Genomic DNA, 19,137 nt, shown 5'->3' with positions numbered 1-19,137 from the left:
TTACCCCAGCCCAGCTGTGGGGATGCTTAAGCAGTGGGAGAGCCAGTGGAGGGAGAAGAGATATCTCAGCACCTCCTACAAGGCATTTTGCTGCTTTAGGTTTGGGGGAGAACATGCACAAGGAGGTTATTTTTGAAAAGCCTTTCAAAATGCTGGCAACATCTGTTTCTCTAGGAGGATGTGGCCCCATGGGTTTCTTCCTAGGGCTGTGCCCCCTCCCTTGCCCAGTGAAGGAGAAATGCACTTCCCAGCAAGGCCTCAGCAGAGGGTAGGCTTTTTGGGGAGAAGGTTTCTCTAGAGGAGGGGTGGCTGCATCAGGACCACCCATCCTCAAACCACTCTGATGTGACAGAGTGTGCTTCCCCCGAAAGGCTCAGCCAGCCGTTTCTAAACCAACATGTCACAGGCACTTGAGATGACTTTCTTCTTGTCTCGCAATTAATGCATTTTTTATAAAGCCCAGGCTTCAGTTTCCTTTCATGTTACCAGGAGGATATCCTTTTTCCTCTTCAGCTTCAGAAGGATTTTTTTCACCCAAAGTATTAATCTCCAGTGTCCTGTACACAGGATAGAGGGACACACTGGGCCAACTGGGCCAGCAAGGAAGCAGGAGCGTGGCTGGAGCTCAGGTGTGGGTGCTGGCAGTCACTTGCTCCATGCCAAAGCTGTTCCAACAGGTGAACCTGCAGCCTGGCAGCAGCACATGCTGCTGGCTCTGCAGCACAGATGAGATTAGTGCTGTGCAGATTGCAGCACACAGGAACATTTCTTGCTCATAATTGTACCTTAAACTCAATTTAAGGTGCTCCACTGAAATTTTGCAAGGAACAGTGTATTAACTGGATCCCTGTTTTTTAAAACACAAGCCAAACAAAGCCACGCTTTAACATTCTTGCCTGTATCAGCAGGACCAAGACAGTGATTGTCCCCCCTGAACTTGGCACTGGTAAGGCTACACCTTGAATCCTGGGGACACTTTTGAGTTCCCCACTACAACAAAGGCATTGAGGTGCTGGAGCATGTCCAGAGAAGGGCAACAGAGCTGGGGGGCTCAGCCCAGAGAAAAAGAAACCTTAGAGTGGTGTTTCAGTACTTAAAGGGGGCTTGTAAGAAAGAGAGGGCTGGGAGACTGCCTACTAGAGCCTGTAGGGACAGGACAAGAGACAGCAGTTTTAAACTAAAAGAGGGTTAGATTTACATTAGCTATTAAGAAAAATAATTTTCCAATGAGATTGGTTTACAATGAGGCTCTGTAACAGGTTGCCCAGAGAAGCTGTGGATGCTCCATCCCTGGAAGTGTTCAAGACAGGGCTTTTGCCAGCCTCATCTTGTGCAAGATGCTCCTGCCCATGGCAGGGGTTGGAGCTCTCAAGGTCCCTTCTAACCTAAACCATTCTGTGATCTGTGACCGAGATGCTCCTTCAGCACCCCCCAGAGGGGAGGGCCTGCACTGGCTCCTGCCACGCCACACGGACGCAGGATGTGCACCAGGCTTCAGCCGATCTGGGCAGCCACTGAAATGTGAAGGAAGCTCTCACTGGGACTGTCTACCAGCAGAATCTCCATAGTGCTCCTTGTATAAAGCCAAAAAGGTGTGGTGAGCTGCTGCTTCACTTCACTTCGCTGGCTCCTTGGAATTGATGGAAGATTACCAGGAACATGTTTTTGCAGGAAGTATTTTCTAAGGCTAAACATTTGATGAGGGTGTGATAATGAATTACCAAGCATATATCTTTGCAGCTACTCCAACCTATGAGTATTGGTTTGTCCTTCCTGTGTGTTGTTTCCATAGAAGCAGAGCTTAACCTTTTAAGAGCAGATTATAAAGGCACCTAATTCAATTAAAATTAGACTTCAAGCATATCAGTTCATAATATTCAAGAGTTATTACACGATTGGATATAGATGTTGGTGTGATTGGCAAGGCCAGTGTGGTTTCTGGCTGAGCCATCTGGAAAAACAGTATCCTGGTGGTAACTTCCAGGGTTTTCCTATCTGTAGTCCACTGGTGGCAAAGTAATTCTTCTAAAATATGGGAATCCAGCATAGAACACAGGAACACACATGCAATTAAAGTTATTTATTGTAGGTTTTCTTTTCTGAACTGACAAAGAGGATTTCCCAGAGATTGGTAACACGACACAATGTTATACACCATTTCACAACTAGTCCCTTGTCGCTTTATTAAGAACATAGTAATTTAAAAATATCTAAATATTTACATATTAATAAAACATATATACAGAAGATTGAGACATTTTTACCTAAATATGGAATGATTTTTTTTTCTTCTCTCTAATAAACCCTATAAAAAGATTTCTGAAGAAAGTCTGAACAGTAGTCACAGTAAGTAAACACAAATGCAATCTTCCAAATTTACAAAACGCTGATTTCATTGCTGAAGGGTTACAACACAATGGACCTGTGCCCCCTGCCCAATGCAGGCAACTCCAAGCCAAGAAGGAAGGAAAGACTCAAAATTTAAGGTTTGCAGTGCACATTCAATCTATTCCACAGTTTCAGAGAGAACATGGTCATTCTTAAAAGTCCATGGAAGGTGGGCAGGGAACAGCTGGGAGCCTGGTTTCTCAGGTGCCAAGAGAACAAAGTGTTCACGTTGGCTTCAGTGTTATTTGTGGGTATTCTGTGACACCTGAGAAACAGGCATTAGGATTGTTAAAAAAAGAGGTTGAACATTTTGAAAACCATCCCACTCTGTAATAGCACTTCTGTTGAGACACTCAAAGGCCAAATAGTTTCCAAAAAATAAAAAAAGTACCTAAGATAAGATACACACAGGGAATGGAAACACAATGTCAAAGGCTCTAGCAAGCTCTCCCTCGAATTGCAGGAAACGTGCTCAAACTGCCTGGTGATCAATAGGTGTTGCAGGTAAGACCTTCCAGATTTCTTTGTGACATTTTTAAAGTGAATTTAGTGCTGATGAAAGGTGCAGAAATGAAGGTTCACAGGGAGGGCCGCACACGGTTTTACCTTAGCCCTGACCTGACCCTTTCAGTGTCTAAGAGGGTAGTGCAATTTCTTGATCGATTCACTTGTCTTAACTGCTGAGATATCAATACAGTGCCAGTTGAGAGGTGACTTGTACTTTTAAATAGGTGAGTATTGTTGCCACAGACAGTGGCTGAAAAATCACAGTGAGCAGACCCTCTTCTTAGAAAACACAAAATTAATACATTTTGAAATTGAGGTGATTGAGCAAGCTGGGGGCAACAGTGAGGGGAAAACGACCACCTCCAGCAATCTGCACTATGAAGATGCTCAAGAGCCATCCCACTAGGACCACGTATGGGAAATTGTTTGAGGAATAGCCTCTCCTTGCTATAACTAGGAACGTGGGCACTGCTGGGAGAAACCCTACTTTATTTCCTCCTAAACCAAATAAGGACTTTTTAATCAGAGCTGTGTGCGACTGGTCATTGGTACCACAGCAGCCAGGAATGGAAAAATGGGTCTGCAGAAGCAAAGAGCTTCACCAAGTCAGATGCTCATTAAACCCCCAGGGTTCACGGTGGAGAGAGAGGCCACCCTGGTCCTTGGGGACAGGAAGAGTCACAACTTTGTGGTTTAGGATGAGACACTGCTGGCAAGCATACAAACACGTGGAAAAATACAATCATGAAGGAGAAACATAGGCAAGAGAATGACCTCAGAGTGGATACCCCACTAATTCAGTAATGCATGGGATGCGGAGGGAAATCATCTTAATTAAGATGAAGAACAATGAAGCAATCTGGTGGTTTCATTACTTGAGGTTACATGGAAAATGCATGGAAAAAACATAGACTTGTAAGAAAAACTGTATGGATGCCCATGTCTTGTAGTACACTGAAGTTCTCGTGCTGAGCTTGCAGGAACATTACTCAAAGGAGAGAATGTTTTATCCGCTAAGAACACTGATGCAGGATGCGAAATTCAAATTGAAAAATCTGGGTTTGCATCTATCAGATGGTCTGTTGTGGTGTCGAAAAGGTTACCTGAAGGGAGAAAGAGTTTGAAGGAATCAGTTAAAAAAATGTAAGAATTTAAGGTATCAGTAATTTGAAACAAAAAAAATATTTTAGAATTATGGAAATAATGTATTTGAGTTTTAATTTTAATTAGTGATGGGGCTGAACTGCTGGTGTGCACACAGGCTGAATTCCATTTAGAGTAGAGCTCAATTGGCTACAGAAAAGCAAATTAAATAGATTTTTTTGAATACAAAATTTGCCAGCCAAGTTTTTCACACAACATACAGTGCAGCCCAATTCAGATGTAAAGCGCTCCATTAGTCTTCAGCACAAACTGCACTGCTATGCTCACCCCTTTGAAGTTTAGGTTCTGAAGAAGTGAAAAAAGCACCCCATGAATTTTAAACCTTGAGTACATACTTTGGGATCTTATTTGGTAAAAAACCCCACCACTCCACAGCAGTCTAAATGCATATAGGAGAAAAAAAAAATATATATATACACACACACCTATAAAAGGTGCACTGTATGATTATATTCCATCTTTTTAAAAGTGCTTTAAGAATGTGCTTTTTCTAAACAGAACAATGGGAAGATGGACAGAAGAATTACGATGAGAGCGCTAAGAACACAGGGCAAAGAGAAGACAGACATCAATCAGCCTGAGAGGCAAATACATCCCAATGAAAAGGGAAGACTCATACAATCATGCATTGAAAGGATAAAGATTTATATTACAATAAAGGATTTATATTTAAGGTTTTGGAAAAGGTTTTACTTTTTTTTTTCTTTTTTTTTTCCCAAGTTTCATTTTCTTGATATTGTATTTCAAGAGAAAAGGAGACAACCTATATAGAATTGGATTGTTGCTGTTTTCTTATCATCCGTTTCTTTACCAAGAGATTGCTCTCATCTTTTCACAAAGCTGTATCACCCCTAGACCTGAGGACTGGGGATGTTAGTGTTTCAGCTTCCGTTAGGGATATCAAAATTCTTTCTCATCTTGAAATTAACCCCAGTGTGGAGAAACTACACAAACTCTCAGCATGGCTGTGGTCCAAAGCAGGGGTAAGGAGTGCTACCTCATGGTCCTAAACCTGCCTACATCTTTCCAATCCAATTTATAAAATGAAGATTCAAGAAAAGGGTGTTGCAGCTGGCTTACATTTGTTCTCACATGCCGAATTTATGGGTTATGCCTTCCTTTTGTTTTTCTTTGAAACCACAAAATCCCAATGCTTTTCGTAAATTGTACACTGAAATAAGATGAGCCTTTTCACAATACCAGCTTACACAGAAAGACTCTAAAAAGTGCCACATCCTCATCCTGATAAAGATCTATCTCACACCCTCCAGGTATCCTGTATCACCAAGAAACTAATCAGCCTTTCCACCGAGCCCACGATAATTACCCCCAGAGCTGTCTGATCTGTCTCAGCTCAGGTCCGGACACAGCCTGCAGCTTTGGTTAGGTGCAAAAGCTGGAATTCTCTGAGACCTGGGCTTTGATAACATTTGTTAGGGACTATTCTTCTAGTATTTTCTTGAGATTTATGTGTCAATGAACCAAAGTTCCCAACAAGTTTAACTGCCACAGTTCTTCCAATTTACTTTAAACACCCTTCAATCAACAGCCTTTAAAGCCAAGGCCCTCTTAGTATAGAGGGTGATTTTAACACAGGAGCATCATTTCTACTCAGGAGTGCTAAAATATAATTGGGAAAAATGTCTTCCTTAGCTTTATGAGGATATACCACCTTCATTATTTTTTACCAGGCTTTTGAGTTCCAAAAGAGGTTTCTGAAAACATAGCATCCCCTGCTCTCCTCAAATCCCAGGACTTTGCCAGTTTGTGGGCACAGAGAGAGCTGGTTCAGACCTGGCTGTGGGCACTGGCACCAAATAACTGCAATCGGAGCCTGGTCCTGCTGGCTCCAAAAGAGAGACACCTCCAAACACAACTGCAGCTGACCTGGCCTTCCCTCTGGAAGCAGCTCTCTTCCCACCAATGATGGAGATAGCTGAGAGCAACCACACCTCTGACTGAGGCGTCCCAAATGAAGTGTCAGCCAGAGGCTATAATCCAAAATCATACAGACTGAGGCATTTTGGCATCGCTAGTCCACATATACCCAGATCTTGTTCATAAATGTGATTGATGTCACAGGCAGGACAGAACTGGAAAGGCAGATTTAAGGGATCTGAGTTTTCCCTTGTTTTTTGACACCAACACTTATCACTGATTCAAATAATTCTCCCTGGGTGCTTCTGTTTCACAATTTGTTCACTTATTGAGGATCAAGAGAGCAACTGTTCATGGATAGCTCCTATACCCCATCTTTTCTCCCTATCCAGTGTCCTGCAAGATCCCTCAACCAACCCAATTCACTCTGGTTTTATTACACCAAAGCACCAGGTTAGCCACTGATCACAGAGTTACAGGATCATTTAGGTTGGAAAACATACTTAAGATCCTGCACTACTAACCACCAACAACCATATCCCCAAGTGCCACATCTGCACATCTTTTAAATACCTCCCAGGACCGTGACTCCACCGATTCCCTGGACAGCCTGTCCCAGTGCTTGACAACACTTTTGGGGAAGAAATTTTTCCTAATACCTGAGGCCATGATTTATCTGATATTAGCTGTCATCTGCAACCAAGGCCCATCGCATGAGGCACTGTACAAACACAGTCAGAGAGACTTTTCCCCAAAGATTTTTCAAGCTAAACAGAGAAGACAGCTGAATAAATTACACGCAGACTCTCTTTAAAGAACCTGTCAAGCACCCTTTTGTAAAACCAGCTGTACTAAAACAGGGAAAGACCCCTGTAAAAATCATATTCCACCTCTTTTGCTACATTCCTTGATACAAAGCAGCTATATTTTGGCTCTGTCTCATAATTACTGTCATTATACTGTCTGTGTATCACTTTAAATAATCTGCTTCCAACAACAGTATGATATTACACAGATCTGTCCTATAAAGAGGCACTGGCACACATATAATAATGGGTGTGAGTCAAATTCTTGGCTCACAGCCTGTGAGCATCATCTCCCCCCTAATATAAACTGCAGCATGGCTTATTTAGGCATCCTTCCACAGGTAGTGTGGAACAGTACACATCACACACAAGCATTTCAGCTCAAAAGCTGCATGCATGGATGCTCAAAGGTGTACAAGCAAGCAGACCACCAGGATGATCTGCAGTGGAGTGGAAAGGGAGTCGCCTTCTCTACCACAACCATCTCACCATGTTCATCTCCATCCCTGACGTACAACCCGAGCAGCGACTACAGAAACTGCTCCAAGAAACGTACAGCAAACTGTTAATTCTGCTCCTTAATGTGATTACCGGAGCAATGAGAAGATAACGCTACATCACGTTAACAACCTTTATTAGGGTCCTCTTGAAGCCGAATCGCTTCCCTCCCTCATAAAAGAAACCAACAGGATGTTGCTTGGAAGGGACCTTTCAATGCAGAGCTTCCTGCACCTTTCATCACAGCCGTACCCTGACATATTATTCAGCGGCTGGCCAGGAAAGCAGGACGGCGGCTCCCAGGCAGCGCGTGCTCCCAGCCCCCCCTGGGTCCATGCCAGAACCAGACTATAGCTGCTTGTCCTCCCAACTGCTCCGCTGGTCCTATTCCTTAGTAACTGCACGTGCTCGACAGCGCTCCACGGCTGGCAGCTGCTGCTCCAGCACACAGCAGCGGGGTGTGAAAGCTCCTTCTCCAGCCCTTACGCAAGAGAGATTAGGGAGTCCTGGCACAGGAGACAGATGCTGTGATGGTCAGTAGTTTCCCGTCCTCCCCACAGCTGTCAGGTACTGTGTGATGTGCTCAGAAACCCAGTACCAGCCCTGTCCTGCTGTTCCAGCAATGGCACTGCTGATCTCCAACCACCCTTTGTTGTTAAATGAAATAACACAAAACTGCACTATAATCAATGACGTTATTTGTCTGCCCAAGATCCTCTCTCCTTTGGGGATAAGAAGCAGCATCTCAGTGACATTACAGACTCTAAAATGCAGGGAAATGACCATCTCCCTAGACTCTGGCTCCTCTGGATTTTCAGAGGATGGCAGCTCAGCTCCTACCGTTCTGGCACCTACTGATGGACCAACTCTTAATGTGAGGGTGCTTCAAATTTCAGTCTCAGTCAACACCAAATTCAACAGTGTGGAAAAATGTTATTTCCCAGTTTACACAGCTGCACAGCCAAGCTGCTGCATAGCAATTGTCAGGCTTTTAAGGCAGGGTGGCTGCACTTCAAGAATAAGTAAACTAACACTTAACTAGCATGTAAATATGTCTGCAATCCTTCTGTGAGTCCAAGATATTATGGCTAATACCTCCAACAACTCAACAGATGTGACACTACAAGTGATTGTGTTTGTCCCTACCAATAACTCTGTTAAGAGATAAAAAATACTCCCAGAAATATCAGGAATGAGCACAAGTCCCTATCTGGCATAAGAAGTGTAACTTACAGGCCTTATTAGCTTAGCTGCTCCCATGGACCTTGAGGTTTTATGAATATGAAATTGAGGGGAAAATTGTAAGATTCTGATGCATTTGTTTTTTAACACAGACCATTCAAAACTTTAGATAGCAGAGTCCTGTATGCAATTACCCAGCTGTACATGGCAAGTCAGGATTATTGAAAAGTGCTTCTGTGCCGTAAATAAACAAAAACACATGGAAGACTGATAAAAATTTTAATGCATTTTACCTGTTTGTAGTAGAGAAATGTCCGGCTTCTCATCACAGTCAGTTGCCTCTGCTGATTACAAATATAAACAAGAAATCTCATTACTTTTACTGAATATGGGAATGCGATTAAAAAGCTACAGACTGTGAAGTGATTTTGCATTTTCTATCTACTTTCCTCAGCTGCAAATTTGCAAGTACTCTGTTAAAAACTCACTGCTTGGAGGAAAAGGTCATATAATAAAAATGCAAACTTGGAAGAGGGAGTTGGGTGTTAAGAAGCAATTGTGCCAGCAATGGGAGGGAGTAACACTTGTAATTTTTAAGGTTTCAGGATATCTGTATGATAAGAGGAGTTGTGATCACTTGATAAAGTCACAAGAGAAGTCCCCAGCGATCCTCAGAGGAAGAGCCTTTCAGGCTAGAACTCCACCCACCGACAGTCATCCGATGCCTGCAGGGAAAGGAACACTCCCATTTCTGCACCCAAACTTCCCATGACCACAGGCAAGCTCATTTTGCAGGGGACAGATTTACTACGGCAAAGTGTCTTCAAAGATGCAGGTGGGTGCCCGGTGTAATTAAAAAAGCACGTGACCACGCTTGAAAAATTAACGTGTATATACACACGTGCTTTCAAACCACAGCTTATGCAAGAGGCATTTGACTTAATTTGGCCCACGGTGAAGGGAGGCTAAAAGCCTAATTTGTTCATTTTGTGTTTGCCAGAGGCCAAGGGAATGCACAGACATAGCTCGCCTCACTCATCAGATGTGCAGGGACTTGTTAGGCTGTAGTACCTGGGACATGCATGTGAACCCTGAGTAAATCAAAGGTGTGTAACAGGAAATCCTCGCCTAACCTAAACAAGCCCTATTCAAAGTCCTATTACCTTTGTCTTTTGGCACTGCAGCATGATATTTAAGGCCTTTGAAGCACAATGAGATCTTTGAGGGCACTTCTGCAAATGAGGTGTGGTCATACCGGACAAGCCCATTATCACTGAATCACAGAATAGTTTGGGTTGGAAGGCACCTTAAAGGTCACCCAGTCCAACCCTCCTGAAATTAGCAGGGAGACAGCTTCAACTAGATCACGTTGCTCAGAGCCCTGACCTTGAATAATTCCAGGGATGTGGCATCCAGCATCTCTCTGAGCAGCTTGTGCCAGTGTTTCAGCACCCTCATTGTAAAAAATTCTTCCTTCTATCTAATCTAAATCAACCATGTTGTCATTTAAAATGATCACCCCTTGTCCTACGAACTACGTTGTACAAGGTCTGTGTGGTGGATATGTATCTGCTCACATCCATTCACTGCACTATATCCACAGGGATTAAAACCAAGGCTGCAGATAAACTAAGCAACTCAGTTCACCTCCCACTTGAGACTAAGCCAACTACCCTGGTCATTTTTTATCACGGCTCTGCATACGAGGATGTTCAGTTATTGCCTTCATGATGATAATGTCTAATCCAGCTCCTAATCTACATTAGTTTTCTAATGTAATCCATCAACCTTTGTCTCTCCATCCCTGGTCAAAGAGACTGCTGTCTCTCCCACATGCCTGCATGTCAGGTTAGTTTTTAGCTATATGCTCTCAGTTCTGCAAAATTAACTGAACCAAAGGAAACATAAACAAACTAAACCCCTAGTATCAGGCAGCTTTCCTCCCACAAAAGGTTTAAATGCAGAGCCCTGATAAGTTAATGGCACAGACTTGCAAGCGACTCGGTGCCTGGAATTGATACCTTTTTCTGCTTTCTCTGAGATGGTGGCACCCTGAGCAGGAACAAATTCAGTGCCTGGTACAGCTCACTGTGAAAACCTTGAATTTTGGAAGGGACAGGTGGCTCACTAAGTGGGAAGGGATCACCTAGGCAGGTTTGAATCTAGACCAGACGCTCAGTGATAGAAGGACTGGATGTGCAAGGGAGAAGATAGCATGGTGCAATGAGAAGCCAAAACTCAGCCAATGGTATATACATGGCTTTAAAAATCATGTCAGTCTGAGGCCAACTTCTAGCAATGCTGTGAAGAACTACCTGCCCCAGGTGATTCTGTGGCACAGCAACTCAGCATACAAGGGACAAAGCTGCATCTGGCCCCTTGGGTAGAAGGGAGCCAAGCTATGAAAATGGGGGAAGCCGGATCTGAGTGCTGGCAATGGACTGGAGAGCCTTCCCTCTATGAATATCAGGGGTGGTGCCAATGGGCTGCCCACTGTAGCGACAGCTTCTTTAGAAATCTCTGCAGCAATTTGTGAAGTAGCTGCAGAGATGTGATGACCTTTCTGCCTAATTGCTCTGCTTACACCAGAGGAAGCCAATAATACAGAAAGAAACAAATGGAAACAAGGAACTTTCAGAAGGTAAGGACTTGAGTGTGCAGAACCAGAAGTTACCTGGCCATTTTATCTGGCAGAAGACTGATAAATGTGGTTCAGCTCTCCACCAATTGTTCCAGCCTCATTCCTCATGCCAGCATAAATGTTTATACAGTCACCAAGATCAGATCCAGTTAAAAATTGACAACATGGCCACAGGAATGCCTATGCCAGGGCCAGAAAGGGAGTGGGAGTGCAGCAGATGCTCAGAGAGCTACTCACTCTTCTCAGCAGCTGCCAGGATTTGTTTTATGAAACTGGATGTGTAACTGCAGCTCCAGGTGAAGTACAACACAGGGGAATGGCAAACATCTCGACCTCCTAACATGGATATAAACCACCAGTCTCTTACATGTCATTCCAAGAAGAAAGGAAGGTTTGCCTTCGACAACCACACCCACAGACTGCCAGCCAAACCTCACTGTCTTGAGCCAGCTTTCAAGACAAGGCAAGCAGGAAGAGAGCCTACTGTGGGAACTCAGAGCTTCTTCTCTGTCCTTTCCTTACATAGGGTGCAGCAGCTCTTGCAAAATAATGCTGGTCATTTCCTTAGATTCCCCCCAAATTGTGTAGCTTCTGAGGTATGTGTCTGTCTGTTAAGTGTACGCTTGCTGCTTTCTTGGAAAGAGGTACACACGTGCTCACGGCTGGGAAGTTGAATATAGCAGTTACTATTTTAATATTGCTGTTTTTTATCTAAAATACTGTTTTTTATCTAAAATACTGGTACAGTGGGTTTATACCCACTGTACCACATGCTGGACTTCATCCTGCATCCTTCCTGGCCCTGTATGTATTGTTAAGCAAAAATCAACCCAATCTCTTGCAGCATGTAGATTTTGTGTCAAAAACAGAAACCAGGGAATCAGAAGGCTGAAGAAAAATGGAAAGAAGAAAAAACCTCATGCAAAACAATGGAAGCAGCAGTTTGAACAAGGACATGGGAGAAACAGCATATTCCCAGGAAAAAGATAATAAATAAAGCAAATTTCCAGGAAAATAAAAAACCAACCAAATTTTTTCCTTCTTCCCCACTATTTTACACTGCAACAAAGTAATATTAATTTTAAACACCAATTCAAGGATGAAGCGTCATGGCACACTATTTATTTAAATGAATCTTGCCTGAACATTTTCAGCATGTTTTCCAAAATTGCTTTATTTTCCTTTAAGGAGTCAGGCAATCCAAAGGTTCCAGGTAATCACTTGGCATGAACAGCTCCTAGCCCACGTACTGTGGCAGTGTTAGAACAAAATCACATCATATCCTGAGTTGGAAGGGACCCACAAGGATCATCCAGCCCCTGGACAGCCCCAGGAATCCCACAATGTGGTAATTTACATATTATTGTTATTACATATTACCCCCACAGCATCAGCTTTCCCATGGACAGCCGCTATGGAATAACAGCTCACGGGCTCTTCAAAACATAAAAAGGGAGGAAGAACTTACTGTGGGAGATGTGTGAACCCTGACCTGCTGCTTTTTTATGGATGGAGAGTTTAGTAATCAAAAGGCTCGAATGCGGTGCCTGCACAGAGGTGACAGGAACAGCCAGTCAGCTCCCTCTGATTTTACCCGTTTTAAGATCTCTGTGATAATGGCTGACTGTCTCCCTCTGTGCTGCCACTGGCAAGGCCGCCAGACACCTGCTCGTGTTCTCTTTTGCAGGGTGAAGGGACCACGCTGGGGCAAGCCCAGCACTGTAAATTATGAGGCAATTTGCATTGTAATTCATGCTGCTTTAAGAGAGGAAATTCATGCACACGCACTTCCTTTGACTTCTTTCCTTCCAGGGCAACTCTGCACCCCATCCCGTCCACCAAAACGGTTCAGCTTCTCTTCTGGAAGAAGACAGACCTGGCATCATGAAGCTGTGCTTCACTATGCTCTGCTGTTGGCATGACATGGGACCAGTAGTCAAGGCTGAAGAATATTATCATACTCTTTAATTTTAATTATAACATCTGTTTGTAACATTAACCTCAGAGTCTCTTCTCCCCTTTGTGACAGCTAACTTGTGAAATTTTGAAAAGACTGAACAGGGCCAATAAAAATTTAATGGCAGCGGCAGCTTTATTCTCAGATCTAACAAATAAAAAACCCTACGCAAGTCTCAGATCTCAGGCAATAAACTAAAAGAACTAAGAAAAAGCTGAAGCAAGATAAATAAATTTAAAAAATAGAATATTCCCAGCTATGAAAAATATTGTCATTGATTCAGAATGTAAATGAATTTTCATTTGGCTTAAGATAACAACCTTTCAAAATCTACATGGAGGAACTATTTTCTAGAAAGCAGAATTTTTAAGTGTTTTTTTTAATTAGCTTTTGAAATAAGGAGCTTTTTCAGTCCCTAATTCCAGGAGATGAGCCAAATATGGTAAATAAGGTTGAAGCTGGGCAGCATCAATGATCTAGTGATCATAATTTCATTTAATTTGGAAACACTCATGGGAGTACACCCTATAGAAGGGGCTACAAAAAGCAGATCCACCCCAGTCGTTTGATAGAATTCTCTGAAATTATTACTGTAATTGAAAGAGCAGGATTTATGTTTTCAGACCGAAATAATGTTTCACAGGATAAAGTGGAGAGGGCTGCTCATGAATGCAGCGTCTTACTGTCTGGTTTGAAATGAAAAACTCATCAGAGGATGTACTGAATGGCTTGGGGGAAAGCAAGCAGGATGAAAAGCCTGTCCCTTCTCTCTTAAACACTTCTGCTGTTAAAATTTAGCCCAACACAGTGTTGACTAAAAAGTTGTCTTGTGATCTCTGAAATAAATGGATCATCTCTATATAAAGCCTGTGCATTATGACAAACCAGGAACTGATGTAGATAAATAATGAGATCAAGCACCAGGGAGACACATTGGTTCAGAAAATCCTGGGTAAAGTTAGATTAATGGTGGCTCAGATTTGTTCTTTGGGCACCTTAGCCTATCCCCACAAGATCAGCTGGCAAGTTTCAGTGAGCAAGTGGAGAACTCAAAAGAGAATGCCCTGGGAGTATGGACACAGGACACTTGCTCAGCTTCTGCTCCACTAGCCACAGGCAGACTGGAAGAGCTCAAGAGCTCAGCCAGGAGAGTGATGAATCCCACATCTCAGTGGCTGCAAGTGCCATAGCTTTAAAATACTTAAAAGCCAAGGTTTACAACATGAAGTCCTGGAAGAGCTTTTCCCTCCATGTTTGCCCTCCCCTCCTGTTTTGGTCTCTGTAAATTACACACATTTTTGGTATGGTTTCACAATAAATAGAGAAATTGTGCATAATTCCAACATCACTAGTTCTGTATTAGGATAAAGCTGCTGAGGGCTGAGAGACTATCCTACCAAACATCATAACATTCTTCCCTCGGTCCTACAGGGCTCCACAGGCATCAGCTAACAGCCAGTGCTGGACACAGAATATGGGAGTAGATGGATCTGTTGCCTGGTCAGCTCTAAATTCCTCATATCAGAAGCTCACAATTCTATCATAAAAGTACCAAAAAATCTTATTTCAACAACATGAGGATGTTACTGCAACCAGCTGCCTGCTCCTGCCTCTCTGCTCCCATCTACTGTTTTGCTGTCACAAAGGCCTGAGAAACTTCTTTGCTTCAATGCAAGGTCAGTTGGGTTAGCTACAGCCACCAGTGGCTGAAAAGTTGCAAGTGGCCTTGCAACACACAGTGGTGTGTTCAGTCACTCCTGACACACTAAAAACAGCATGTCTGCCTGTGGCCACATAAGAGAGAAACTGGGGCACTTCAGGGACTGGGCAGTAAACAGCACAAAAAAGAGCTTTTCTATCAATCTAGGTATTGTGCAGGGTTTTTTTCAACAAATAAACTTGAGAGGCTGCTAGTTACACTGCTGCTCACTATGCATCCACATACAGGTGAACAAGTTACCTTCCCTCTGCAGCACAGACAGGGGAGCCTATCTGATTCTGGCACACTACTCAGCTTCACTTATTTTCCTTCACAGTCTTTCTAGCTTACATACAATATCCTCAGCTCAGATTCTCCCATCCTGAGCAAGGACCAGAGATAGAGGTGGCCCCATTTGAAAAGCAGAAGCTGAATGTCATTGTCATTTTAATTAATATCCTGCAGAGGCAAGAAGAAAAGCAAATAAAAAAGGATGAAAGAAAATAAAAATCAAAACAAAATTAGGTCAATCCTCTTTCCTGAGGGATCATCTGCAGACAACCCAAGGACCCTCTGATCCCCACATCCTGCACTGCACCCTTCACCTTACTGTAGCCTGACATCCCACTTCCACCCTCCTGTCCTGGGGAGGCCAAAAAGCAGAAGGAAGGGGCAGAAAGCAATCCTGTTGTACAACCAGTAATCTGACACTGCCTTTAACAAGATTAACTTGTATCCCTCTGTCCTCCCTCCCCCAACACACAAGAAACCCTTTTTAAGGCCAGTGCTGGTTTGTTTCTCTACCCTGGGAAGCTTATGCTACCGAATAATCTGAACTTTTGTCCTCCCCTGCGTTATTTCTGTCTCTGGGTGTTTCTCATTTTCCTCCATCTTATGCATTTCCCTCCTGGCATTAATAACGTTGTGGAGAATGATTTCAGATGCCAGCCTAAGTGTGTGTTTCAGAGATGCAGCTTTGGACAGAAAAGGTTGGCCCTGTGAGACAGGGAGATGGAGAGGACATTTCCTGCGGTCTCGCTCACCACCAGGGACCACAGGGTGAGCATCCCCTGTGGAGCCATTGGGTTTCCCATCCCATGGATGCTAACAGGCACTTAATTGTGGTGATGGGCAGAAGGGAAGAGGGGAAAAGGCAGGCAGCTAAATACAGTAACAGTAAAGGACTGTGTTTAAGGAGGTGGCACAAGTGAAGTGCCTCAGACAACAGTGTCAGATATACCCAGGGAGAGACAGGCAAGAAATACAACCCTGAGCAAACTGCAGGCTGAGAAAGGGAAGTGAAGCCTCGTATGGAGAAAGCCCATCGTAGGACTGGAGGGATGAAGATGAGAAGGAGACTAGTTATGGTTTATAAGGCAATTACATGTCTCTTAATCAGTAGCATTGCTTTCCCAAGAACCCTGCTGGGGATTTCCAGGCTGCACGCTCATGGCTGGAGCTGAGGGCTCAGGAGCCACGCACTGTCAGGGTGAAAGCTCAGCACTGAGCTCGCTGCAGGCTGGTCCCAAGCATCCAGGTTATCCCAGCGCAAGCTGAGCAGCTTTGCTGCAAAACCCTGCCTAGATTACCTGTTACTGCTGGCAAGCTGCTTCCCACGTATTGCAGAGCCTTGCTGGCACAACCAGGGTGGGTGGCCGGGTTTTCTTTTTTTGTTTTGGGGCTTTTTTCTGATTCTTTCACAAGGAATGTGAGAAGACTCATCTATTCTTCCAGACACATACAGTTTAGAGGGAAAGGTCAGTTGGGTTATGTCTTAATGGTACAGTCAGTGGCTTGTCAGACTAAATAACACAGAATTTAAAAAATTCTACCTGCAACCCTGGATGGATCAGCTACTTTCTGGGAAGAAGAGTTTGGATGCTAAAGGAAAGGAGCAACATTTGAGTAACATTCAAACTTAACTTGTCTGTAGAGACAGCTCCTAAACCTGCTACCATTCCAAACCCACAGCAACCTGCTAAAGTGTTAGAGTTCTAATTTTCATAGAATGAACAAGTTCAACTTTACAGTCAACAGGAAAAATACTTCTGTGGATACAAAGGCTCTAAGCTTTTAATCTTACACTCACATGTTGTTCCTCATATTTTTATACATACCTGAGCCTCTTTTTAATCGTCTTCTCGCAAGTTTAATTTGATCCTGAAGAATCTGCACCCAGTCCCTAGGACCAGGAAGTTTATCCACATGGTTAGCAGTGCAGTATTTTTCTGTAAAGACTGAAATAAAAAGATACCACTTTTTTGAAATGTGCCACCAAAAATGGAGAAAAGGACATGGGAGAGGGTGTTAATCAAAATATATGAAATTATCCAATCATCAAACAGAATTTTAATGGCCAAATGTAGGATTGTGAGAATAAAGCCCAACACAGTGTTTCACAAGTTCACCATTCAGAAGTGACTTGGCTGCATAAATGTCATAGGAATGGCATCATTACTATGTATAAAAGCCTGTCCAGAGAAATGTTCTACACTTGATGTCTTCATGAATTTCACACAAAATGATCACAGAAAAATAACAGTGTACTTAGAACTGAGTCTCAGGTGTGGCAGGCACTTGTTAATGCTGCCTTCCATATGGTACAGAGAGAGAGCTGAAGATCAGGTCATTTGGTGGCCCCTTGGTCAGGTTCCTAAGGCTGCAGGCAAAATCATGAAGGAGTAAAGTCCTACCACTGTGGAAATCTCCACAGTTTTTATACTACCAAACCAGATGGAATAGAATTTTTATAAAGCTACTAAAAAAAAAAAAAAAAAAAAAAAGGGCACTATTACAGAGAAAAAAAATCCTACAGGTCCAATTTTGTGTTTTGTAAAAAAGGTACAGAGAGAGTCAACGTTATCTTTAAATCCATATTTACAACAAATCTAACAGTGTTATACAAAAAATACAGAATTATAAATTGAGTGAAACTGATGCAATTGATTTTCATCATGCAACTGAGAGGTATGCAAAAAATAAACAAGTGCAGAAATAGAAAAAATATTCTTGCTGTTAGTATTGCTATTGTAAACTTGGTCAGAGGTCTCGGAGCCCAGTGTCCAACTATGACTGGCAAACAAAGAGAGAAAGCTGGTCCCAGCTCAAGGGATTTGTAATCCTTGAGAATAAGTATCACACAAATGGGATTGGGAAACGTGCAACAAAAAAAAGACAATTTCAGTATTTTTATACACACGCTTTTGAAGCAGCACTACCTGCTAAGTATAAGAGAACCAAAAGTAATCCTCCCCTCCAAACTCCTTCCATGCAAACAGCTTCACAAAACCATGGCAAGGCAGGCATCAGCAACACTCTGCTGTGCAGTCTGATCTACAAGGACATCAGACTAACTCTGAGGGCTGCCCACAGAAGCCAATACATCCCTACACATTCACAATGTTTGATTTGCAACAAACATCATCTTTGTGAAGGTAGAAATAACCTTTCCCTTCTGAATCCATGTGGTATCTGATACAATGGGCACCTGATCAATGACTTGTGACTCCTACTTACTTAAAACAGGCAACTGCTCAATGTGTGGGTAGAGAAATAACAATGTGGACAAAAAGGAATGGGAATGCAACAGCAAGGAGGCAGGAGAATTGGGACCTGCCCTTTCAAGTCCACCCAAGCTGTATGGTATTAACAGATCCTCTGTCATAGAAATATAGACTGGTATATAATTTAAAGGGGACTTTAAGGACCATCTAGTCCAACCCCACTGCCATAAGTAGGGACATCTTCATCAGATTGCTCAATGCCCTATCCAAGCTGATCTTAAACACTTTCAGGGATGGAGCATCCACAGCTTCTCTAGGCAAACTGTTCCTATAGTTTCATCAGCATCATCATCAAAAAAAAAAAGGTTTCCTAATGTCCAACAATTCCTAATGTCTTCTTTCAGTTTAAAGCTACTGCCCCTTTCTCCTGTCACTACAGGGTCTGGTAAAATATCCATCCTCATCTTTCTTACAAGCCCCTTTTATATATTAAAAGGGCACAATAAGGTCTGCTAGAGCTTTGTCTTCTTCAGGCTGAACCACCTCAAATCTCTCAGCCTGTCTCCATAGCAGAGATGCTCCAGCCCTCTGACCATCCTAGTGGTCTCCTCTGGAATTGCTCCCACAGGTCCATGTCTTTCCTGCGCTGGGGACCTCAGAGCTGGATGCAGCACTGCAGGTGGGGTCTCAGCACAGTGGAGCAGAGGCACAGAATCATGCCCACAGTTCTTGTGAATTTTTTGTGTATCAGTACCCCCAAGTCTTTCTCTGCAGGGTTGCTCTCAATCCCTTCATCCACCAGTCTATACTGATACTGGGGATTGCCCTGACACAGATGGAAAACCTTGCATTGGTCTTCTTAAACATCAGGAGGTTCACATGGACCCACTCCTTCAGCCTGCCAAGGTCCTGGA

At 43.2% G+C, this 19,137-nt stretch overlaps 1 protein-coding gene across 2 annotated transcripts in view; it reads right to left on the bottom strand.

Moving 5' to 3' along the window:
• Positions 1 to 2,065: 2,065 nt before the first annotated feature.
• Positions 2,066 to 19,137, bottom strand: part of BEND7 (BEN domain containing 7) — a 46,771-nt gene continuing 29,699 nt past the window's right edge. For both annotated transcript variants that reach the window (XM_053943872.1, XM_053943874.1), the window contains 3 exons: positions 16,838 to 16,957; positions 8,717 to 8,767; positions 2,066 to 3,998 (listed from right to left, as the gene is read on the bottom strand). In XM_053943872.1, the coding sequence (XP_053799847.1) occupies positions 3,937 to 3,998; positions 8,717 to 8,767; positions 16,838 to 16,957 (233 nt within the window). In that variant the 3' untranslated portion in view covers positions 2,066 to 3,936. The remainder of the gene's footprint in view (positions 3,999 to 8,716; positions 8,768 to 16,837; positions 16,958 to 19,137) is intronic.

This window comes from Vidua chalybeata, chromosome 5, assembly GCF_026979565.1.
Source record: "Vidua chalybeata isolate OUT-0048 chromosome 5, bVidCha1 merged haplotype, whole genome shotgun sequence".
Lineage (NCBI taxonomy): Eukaryota > Metazoa > Chordata > Aves > Passeriformes > Viduidae > Vidua > Vidua chalybeata.
This window is presented reverse-complemented; position numbering and strand designations above follow the sequence as displayed.